The 9355-nt window shown below is 41.2% G+C and overlaps 1 protein-coding gene across 3 annotated transcripts; it reads right to left on the bottom strand.

Moving 5' to 3' along the window:
- Positions 1-261: 261 nt before the first annotated feature.
- On the bottom strand, positions 262-9121 carry fads2 (fatty acid desaturase 2). 3 transcript variants are annotated; one of them, XM_052061898.1, is made up of 13 exons: positions 8849-9121; positions 6265-6469; positions 6076-6186; positions 5217-5414; positions 4656-4757; positions 4462-4587; positions 4308-4368; positions 4154-4230; positions 3177-3274; positions 1582-1678; positions 1422-1501; positions 1230-1355; positions 262-1134 (listed from the first exon to the last, which is right to left on the bottom strand). In XM_052061898.1, exons 1-13 carry the CDS (start codon positions 8908-8910, stop codon positions 1083-1085), a joined length of 1395 nt encoding a protein of 464 aa, XP_051917858.1. In that variant the 5' UTR covers positions 8911-9121; the 3' UTR covers positions 262-1082. The 3 variants fall into 3 exon arrangements, with proteins under 3 accessions (XP_051917858.1, XP_051917861.1, XP_051917859.1); XM_052061901.1 differs by having other exon boundaries at positions 8853-9118; XM_052061899.1 differs by lacking the exon at positions 8849-9121 and adding an exon at positions 6922-7186.
- Between the last annotated feature and the right edge of the window lie 234 nt (positions 9122-9355).

Raw genomic sequence — 9355 nt, 5'->3', positions numbered from 1 at the left:
ACCACTTGAGTGGCGGCCCAGACAACCACATGCTGAGTGGCCCCTTTGATTAAAAATTCTGATTTTCTTTTACAAACATTAGCAATTTAAAAACAAAACTCTGAAACAGGCAGAAAGATTATTTTACAAACACCAGCAATTAAAAAAACAAAACACTGAAACAGGCAGAAGGAGAAAATCTACAAAAAATTGGGAAAAATCCCAAATCTGAAAAAGTATTGAAAAAACAGACAAAAAAATGCAAATCCACAGCTGCCCAACTCCAAATATGCAGGACATTTATTGAAGAAATGTAGAAAATTTTGTCCATACAACGGGATTTTTTGTCTTACATCCGACTAGGAAGTGTGTGTGGTCCTAAGTGGCCGGCTCCAGCATTTTAAGTCTGATGTCGATGTATGCGGAGGCAGGCGCAGATTGAATGATGCCTTTGCAAGACCCCTCTGAAGATCGTTTGAAGTATTTCAGTCATTATTATGAGTCAAGAATTATGAGTCAAGAAGCTCATAGTAAGCTCATAGTAAGCTAACTACTACTAACAGTTACACTTTTTCTTTACCGGAAGTGTCTATCAGTTGGGAGTAAACTTATGGGACAAATTGTGCCGAGGGTTCAACGTGTGTGCCGAGAAATGCAGGAATTTAGGAAGCGCAGAACAATGCGTGATGGACATATAAAGCCTCACTTTGTAGAGAAGTGTTTCACAAGCTCGGCCGATTCTCCACATCAGGTGTTAATGTAGAAATTCCTTTTCGTCTCGTGTTCTGCTGTTGGCAACCATTGCAGGCTATCAGCCCAAATTAGCTCAGTATGATAAAAGCTCATTAAACATTGATGAAGAAAATTACACACACCAATCGACAAAACATGACAAAGCCCCCAAACCTTTTTTCAACGACTGTATTATTAACCATGCCAAATAAATTCTTAATCGGGGCACTTGCTTATTAAAATACATGTAATGACATATTGAAAGAAATACAAAATACATTGCAGTATCCCTGCACAAACTGAGAATACACACTCCATTTTATAGTACAGAATCAAACCAAACGCAATCGACAGCAGGTGTGAGAAAATGATCATTTATGAAGATATGCATCCAGCCAAAGATTCCCTGAAGTTTTCAGTGACCTGCAGTATGAGAGATAATAGCACCCAGTCATTAAAACTCCACTCAGAACGGATTTTTGTCCTAGTCAGAGACAAATATTTCGGATATATTTTACCTGATGACATCGATCATGCCTTCCCCTAATGTCTTCACTTGGTAAGGAATCTTATGTTTGTCACACAGGGCACGCACAAGCGGCGCCACCCGGTGGTAGTTGTGACGCGGCATTGTTGGGAAAAGACTTGAAACGCAGAATACGTCAAATCATTTATACCTTAAATCTTAATATCTTGATTAAGTGACTTACTGGTGTTCAATCTGAAAGTTGAGGTGTCCGCTGAACCAGTCGTTGAAAGGGGACTTTTCAATATTGCAAGTGGCTTGGAGCTAAAGCACACACAAGTGCCACGATGAGCATGAAGATGGAGGTCCTGACAACAAAGTACAGTAGATTTCCCAGCGACAACCTGCATGGTGAGCCAGTCTTGATGTTTCTCGTGGTCGATGTCCATCGGGAGGTGATTCATCTGAGTCACCCACACGAACCAGTGGCTCTCGAGAAACCTGAAAACCAGGGCAATATTGACATCAACTGTAAAGGTCAAAAAAATGAATGGCGTGTTCTCGACTTGATGACTCTAGTTTAGCAACAGTGGCCTCTGCAGGCAATTATTGTCATTACAGGACCCCTGCGCACGTAATGTGGATGGATGGGAAATTGCCTTTTTTAATTCTTAGTAGACAAACAAACTCAATCTCTGGCGTGCCTGTTCAACCACCAGGTGTGAAATCAAAACAACCAAAAAAACCCTTTCTGAAAATGTTTGTGAGCTAGCTGTTCCACATTTCCTCAAACTGTAGGTCAGGGTTATGTAAGGTTATGTATTTACGTAGTAACCGCTCCCCACACCAGGTTGCGCTACACGACTTGTAAGCTAGGCTGGCCAATGATCCGTTGCGAGCCACCAAGTGTGCTGTCAACTGGCTAGGCCAGGGGTGTCCAAACTTTTTGCCAAGGGGGCCAGATTTTATGTGGTAAAATGTCGGGGGGCCGACCTTGGCTGACATTCTTTACATTGAACAACAATATTGTTCAACAAATTTTAGTAAGCCAGTCTGTTTCACGTTTCCATTTTTATTTTAATTTCAAAAATCTTAAGAATTTCTTTTGGTTCATTTGAAACAGGTATATCACATGCAACTGCTTATTCACTTGACTTTTTCTTAAACAGAAGTCTCCTGAGTGCAAATTGATTGATTTGAAACATAAAATGTATCACCATGACTTTTCAATAGTCACAAAACCTTTGACTCAAACAACAGGGAAATGAACAAGCAATACACATATCCACAACTGCAAGGATCATTTAAAATATGACATATCAGTCAATATAAACACGGAGTGATGTCTTGTTAACTCGTGAGTGATGCCCTCTAGTGTTTAAATGCTATTACTCATTTAGTGAATGCTATTACTCATTTAGCCACTAGAGGGAAGCAGTACTCTATGAAACATCACTCACCAGTCTACGAGACCTCAGTCAATGCAACACGTGTTCCATTGCACCCAACCTGCGGGCCAGACTGCACTGATTTTATGACAGGGGCCGAGGGCCGGATGAAATTCGACCGCGGGCCGGATTTGGCCCCCGGGCCGGACTTTGGACATGCCTGGGCTAGGGTGTCGGTCGAATTATAATAGTGTTGTATTCATTTTCTATATACTGTAATAGTTGTTACAGAGAGCGTGTGTTGTTTCAAGGACTTGTTCTCAACACAAGCTTATGAATGTGTGTTTTAAGACGAATAGTGACAATGAGAAGAGCACTTTTATAAGTCAGCATAAAGCAATGTTGTCAGTTAATAGTCGCAAAGTGTGGTTTGGTCAGCACTAAATCATTTGCTTCAAATGTGGGAGCAATTGAGGAATTAGTTTTCAACCACAGTGTTATTCTTCCAGGATTTAAGACCACGACCAAGCGGCCACAGCACATTAACTTTACCTCAAAGAGGTGATTATCTTTAAAAGTGTGAAGTCTTATTGAGGTGCTAAATCACTTACCGGACAAAGGTGATGAGCGCCACTGTGCCCAGGATACCATAAAGTGGAATGTAACAACTGAAGTAGCGAAGGTAGTATGACAAGCACCAGGTCATATCCTTCAGAAGAAAAAAACATCTTAGGATAACGGAACGTATTTTTTTTACTGGGAATTTATTATGTATTATTACATAGCAAAAGACGGAAAAAACATTTTAAAACTAGAACCTAATAGGAAATGAAACCACTAAATATACAGTAGTGCGAGAACTAGCATGCTTTAAATGAACCCAAAAAAAATGCAGCCACTAGTCCAAAAGCTTGACAAATAAGTATTACGTGAAATACATGTGAGTTACGTGTGTGTGTTTGGGGAGGCACCGCACGATGACCATTTTCATCACATTGAATGATGGATTCACGGACCGGTGAAATTTACTAACGGAAGCGATGAAGGAAGCGCGGTTAAAATAACTTAACCGACCGACGTTTATAATTTGGCTTGGCTTGAAAAAAAATGACTGACTGACGATGACAAACCGGAACCCGCTGACGGATGACGGCGGGGCAAAATTTTATAAAATGCCCATGAGCAAGTTAGTTTGTTTATTAATGCTCATGAGCTGAAGAGTTAATGAGCTCATTAGCCAACTTTGACCTACACATAACAAGCTTGACAGCAAGCTAATGAGTTGCTTGCGAATTGAGCAAATTCAGCAAATAAGTGTCTCGAGGGTTAACAAAAGCATTAATGGGCTCACTAAATGGTATCAAACAAACCAACTAAATATCATGCAAAAGTGCAAACTAACCAAATATGACAAAGAGCTAATTAACATGCTAACAGGCAAATTAACCAAATAACTAGGATGCTATTGAACTAAAGTTGGCCAAAAAAAGGAACAAAACTAGAAATGTAAAAAAAAAAAGCATTCCGAACTGTTGACAAAGTTCTCTATTGAGCAGACAGGAAAGGAAACGGGAAGGTATCGCCTTACCACCCAGTCACGTCGAGAGATCATCACATGCATGATTTGAAGGTGGAAATAAACTGGAATTAGCAGCGGGGGTCCAACTAAAACAAAACAAGTTGTTAAACATTACCTTCACAAATATTGTACCGCATTTAGAAAAGAGTGAAAAGGAGGGTACCCAGGAAGAAGTAGCGGTGCTGATGGTTATAGGGCATATGCTTGATCTTTTTCGTGCCATACTGTGAAAGAGAAGAGAAAAGAGAGGAGTGCTAAGTTAGGCTGATAGGGGGCATGCTAGTTGTTGTTGGTGAGATGATGCAAGTACAACTTGCTTCTACAGGCTGAGTGGCTCCGACAACAAAGATACGCAACATGTTGACATCGGGGTCTTTACTGAAGACGTTGGGCTTTGCGTGATGCTGGAAATGTCGATGATTCCACCAGTTAGCAGAAGCTCCCTGTGGGTCGGATTAAATTATTTCATAAAACGTCTTTCGGGTTAGTTATTAAAAAGATGTTCTGTTACCTTCAAGTGTCCAATAAGAAATTTGTGTGCAAGATGATTCCATGAGGATTTCATGAAGACAGACAGGTGACCAAAATCATGCTGCAGCCACCCGGCCTGGATCTTATAAGGAAAACAAAAGAGTCGTAGCTTTTAGGATTCATGTTTTGCATCTTAACAAGGGTTACCAACAAGGTGCCTGCTGGCACTAAGTAGCACACAGGGACCACATGAGTGACACACAGGCCTGCTGTAAAAATAGCTCGTTGGTGAGATCTGTCTGCATTGGTCTAAATTACAAAATACCGGTAATAGTACATTTTTAATACCTGAAAAAAGTGTTTCCAAGATCATTATTGCAACATGCGACCAAACCACACCGTTCATGGAGACAATCTACCAGGCGCCACAATGATCAGATGATTCACAACCAAATAAATTCAACAAAATTGTTCTTTCAGGCGAGTGTGTGTAACTGGTAGCCTTTTGAATTTACCAGAACCCAATATGTAGCTCTCATTTTCAAAAAGGTTGGTGACATGCATATAATAACTTGACAACCAGTCACATTGTTCCCGTTACCTGGGCAGTTGCCATCAACATGGTACAGAGCACCGTCTGGATCCAACCAGTCCCCCCGTGCCGTACGAGCAACCAGGCCAGGACCTCCATCAGCAGGATGTGAGCCAGGTGGGCCAAGAAAAACAGAGAGTGGGCCCGAAACAGACCCCGTTCCTCTGCGTGTGCATGTAAGGCCTGGAAGTCCTGGATGACTGCAGCCTGGAAGCACAGAATCATGGATGGGGATGAGCATCAACAAACAGTATGAAAATGACCGTGATCTTCAGGAACCATCCTTCACCACAGCTGCCCTTCACATTGTCCAATTGTGTGAACCGTCAAAACCTTCAACTTCCTGGTGATTACACTCTCGAAGGACCTGAAATGGGAAACGCACTGCAACGTCATTTTCAAAAAGGCAAAACTGAAGAAGTACTTCCTGCGACTGCTGTGGCAGCTGGCCACAGCAGCTGTTGAGGCCGTTCAATACGGTTGACTCAGTCCTGTCTCCATCCGTCACAGTCTGATTTGGTGCTGCTACAAAGGACAAAATCTGAGTGCAATGAACAGTTAGGGCCGCCGTACCCCCCTACATACTCTTTGCACGCTGCAAGAACAAAGGCAAGGCAAGGGAGTTTTCACTCTGACCCTCCACATCCGAGTCACCACCTCTTCCACAGGAAAGCACTATCCAACTATGCAGACATTACAATAGTTTCTTGCCATTAATTTCCTAAACAGAATTCTAATTCCATAGTGGCTTTGTCTTTTTTTTGGGGCCAATTTTGCACATCTCTTGATAGTACCATAGTCATTGTCACTCTGTGTCATTTGCATAAATGTTCAGTTCTCCTTTAAGACTCTTAAAGCTAGTTCTTACATTTTTCTGCCTGTCTTGGCTGAGTTCCGTTTCCGCCAACTCTCCAATCAGTAGCGGCTTCAGAAAGCGTTGCACAAACTTCTTGTCAGGATGAAAAGCAGTAAAGGCTTCCTTGAACCAAAACAAACCCAAAAATTAAAGTGAGTTGTGCATAATCCAACATGAAGATAAATAAGAACCATCAAGTACCGTCGCATCCTCTCCTGCATAATGCTGGATGACCCGAAAGCCTCCAGGGTGCCTCTTGGCCCACTCTGTGACGTTGTACACTTTGCGATCAATCACCAACCACTGGTCATTCCTGCTGCAGTGGCTCTGCACTTCTTCCCAGGTGAAAACGCCGCTGCTCGCCGGTTCTATCCGCTGGCCTCCAGCACCCATTTCTTCGGAGCTTCTACACACGAACACAAGGGTGGGCACACAAGTTTGTACATGCAGTGCGCATTGTAGACAGCAACGGGGGTGTTTTCACCTGTTGCTGCGTATGCTCGCGGTAACACAAGGAGGACAACGAGCAGTGGAAAATGCACACAAATAATTCATGATGAATTTGATATGCAGGATGCTATTAATGTTGTGGGTGGACGTGCATCATGCGTCACACACTCAACATCTGCTACAATTAATGCAATTCATTCCAATTCCAACCTGGGAATGTTGTCTTGTCTTCAAGTTGAAAGATAGACACGAAAACGTCGTTATCAAACCCAATTTAACATTTTAGCATCGACGCGCGTCAAACATTAATCGCAATTAAATAATATTTACATTGACTGCACGGCTTATGTGTCTGCAGGACCGCAGCCTGAAGACCCAAATAAAAGGGAGGAAAAAAAGCAGACTCACATGTTTTAGGTTGGTCTCACACGCTGCGCGTTGGTAGCACACGGGCGCGCCTGTACAACTCACGAGCCATGTTTAGATGCAATCTTAATTGTGAACAACTGCCGAATTCTACTAAACATCCCTCGATATCTCGCTCGCCGACTCTTTCACCCCATCATTCATTACACATTCTGAGGCGATCTTCCGACGGGTTTTGAGCCAATCGGCGTCCAGTAAATAATGGGACCCGCTTCAATGTGCCCAATTGTGTCGTTTTATATGACTCATATACGCCCATTTTCTTGTATAAATAATATATCCCACTACTTTCTGCATAAAGTATCCAGTCAGTATTTATTATATATTTTCTATTGTACAGCACTGTATGTTTCTTATTCTTATCCAAATCCAGAAAACAACATAACATCATTTTAGTTTTGTACCATAAAATATGGTAAAATGCACATAAAACTTTCTTGATACTAATACTTTGTAAAACCACCAACTTCCGCATTTGATTATTATTTCTAACTAGATTCATACTTTCTTAATATTCCTTCCTCGCTGTCTGTCTCGTTGGGGCTAAATTGTATTTCAACATCTGACTGTCAGTATTTTCTCTCTCGGGAATAAATAAAACGTGTCTGTCTGTCATGTTTGCTTTTGGGGTTTATTTTGTATTTTAGCATCTATTGCTGTAGGGTTAATTCTCTCTCTCTCTCTCTCTCTCTCTCTCTCTCTCTCTCACACACACACACACACTCTGACTACATTTTTCTCTTCCTTTTTACAACTTTTGCTTGCCTTCACTTTTGTCAATTTGTTATTGTATTGTGTGTTTTATATGATCAATAAACAATAAAATAAACAAACATAAAAAAAGCTAGCAACCTATATCTTCACAAAGCTAGCGACCTATATCCATAATGGAAATGGTGTATTTTATACATTTTTATTTTAAGGACTTTTGATTGTGTCTGTGCCATACACAATTCTTAACTAAAGATTAAAAATGTAAAAATATTGTGAATGCATTTTAATACTGACCTCGACCAGCAGGCAGTACCAACAATCAGCTCAAACACCCTATCCTCAGGCAAACCACAAAAACATTGTTCTATTATTTGTGAATGTCCTAAAAAATGTCGATACAAATTTCGAATGCCATGCGTCAGTGTTTGGAACATGGCGGAGTTAGATAAAAGAGCTCCATGTGGGTTGTCATGTTACAAGCTTTTTAATTCATCAGGTCGCTGTCCCTCAGCTCAATGAACAAGCGAGTTGTCAGATGTGCGCTTCACATTATTTGCGGTTCGGTATCACCAAGAAACGGTTTGCAGTCATCAAACACAACAAATGAACCATGTCAGGTCAAAGATCGGGATCAAGTACAGTACAATGAAGCCCACCGACAGCCTACGAAAAGCACAATTACTTTGTTCTTCATTATAAAATAACTTAAAATTCAGCACTTTAGCTCAGGGGTGTCAAACTCATTTTTGTCGGGGGCCACATTGTAGTTACGTTTTCCCTTGGAGGGCCATTATGAATTATGGGAAACCATATAAATTGTTTAATCCTCTCCACATATTACATACATGGCACACAACAAATTGATGAATAACTAATTTTAAAATCAGAAGTCAAAACTAATAACCGTTATTGCGGATTACATATGACGATATGAAATTTTGGTTCCGACTTTAGCAAGCATCGTGGAACTTGACTTGCTTGAGTTGCTTTCACGGGCCACATAAAATGATGTGGCGGACCAGATCAGGCCCCGGGCCTTGTCTTTGAAACTGTGCTTTAGCTGTTTTCTTCATGCTGTATCTTATGTTTAAAGATCAAACAGGACTTATTAAATTTTTCCTATTAATAAAATTCCCTACATCAAAACAGAACATAGTGTTTGGTTTGTCATTGAAAGTGATTCAAGAATCATAACCTACATTCGGCCTCTTCAGGTTGCATTCCCCTGCTTCGTGTCTGGAAGCTCCTTTCTCCCATCCAGTGAGCTGTTGCGTCCTTGAGATCTCGAAAGCCAATTTCTATATGACATCACGTTGAAAGAGGTTTGCCAACAAAGCTGGAAAGGGGGCTATATACAGTACCTACATAATAGACTACGTGGATGAACCTCCAATCAAAGTCAACAAAGGCTCCATTGTTGGTTGATCTCAACGACTAAAGTGATTATCCTACACAATACAGTAATTGCTTCTCACAGGTTAGTCTTGCTCCTCCGACCCAAATGCTTCTGGTCGTTTTAAAACCAAAAATCCAAATTGTGCATCATGCCCCGCAGTGTCAACATAGCCTGAGAGTCCATCTTAGAAACCAGTTAAGATGTTCACATTTGTCATTATGTCTTTACCTCACCTGAGCATATTCAACATGGCAAGTTGCTGACATCGTAGTGGTTCACTTAGCTGAAAACTGTGCAGGGTGCAGT

This window comes from Hippocampus zosterae, chromosome 3, assembly GCF_025434085.1.
Source record: "Hippocampus zosterae strain Florida chromosome 3, ASM2543408v3, whole genome shotgun sequence".
Lineage (NCBI taxonomy): Eukaryota > Metazoa > Chordata > Actinopteri > Syngnathiformes > Syngnathidae > Hippocampus > Hippocampus zosterae.
This window is presented reverse-complemented; position numbering and strand designations above follow the sequence as displayed.

Coding starts and splice junctions, on each gene's coding strand:
- fads2 (XM_052061898.1), bottom strand. CDS start 8,910: ATGGGAGAAAGGAGCTTCCAGACACGAAGCAGGGGAATGCAACCTGAA. Junction 4,588..4,655: donor TTCTTATTGGACACTTGAAG/GTAACAGAACAT, acceptor TCCGACCCACAG/GGAGCTTCTGCTAACTGGTG. Junction 3,275..4,153: donor TCTCTCGACGTGACTGGGTG/GTAAGGCGATAC, acceptor TTTCTTCTGAAG/GATATGACCTGGTGCTTGTC.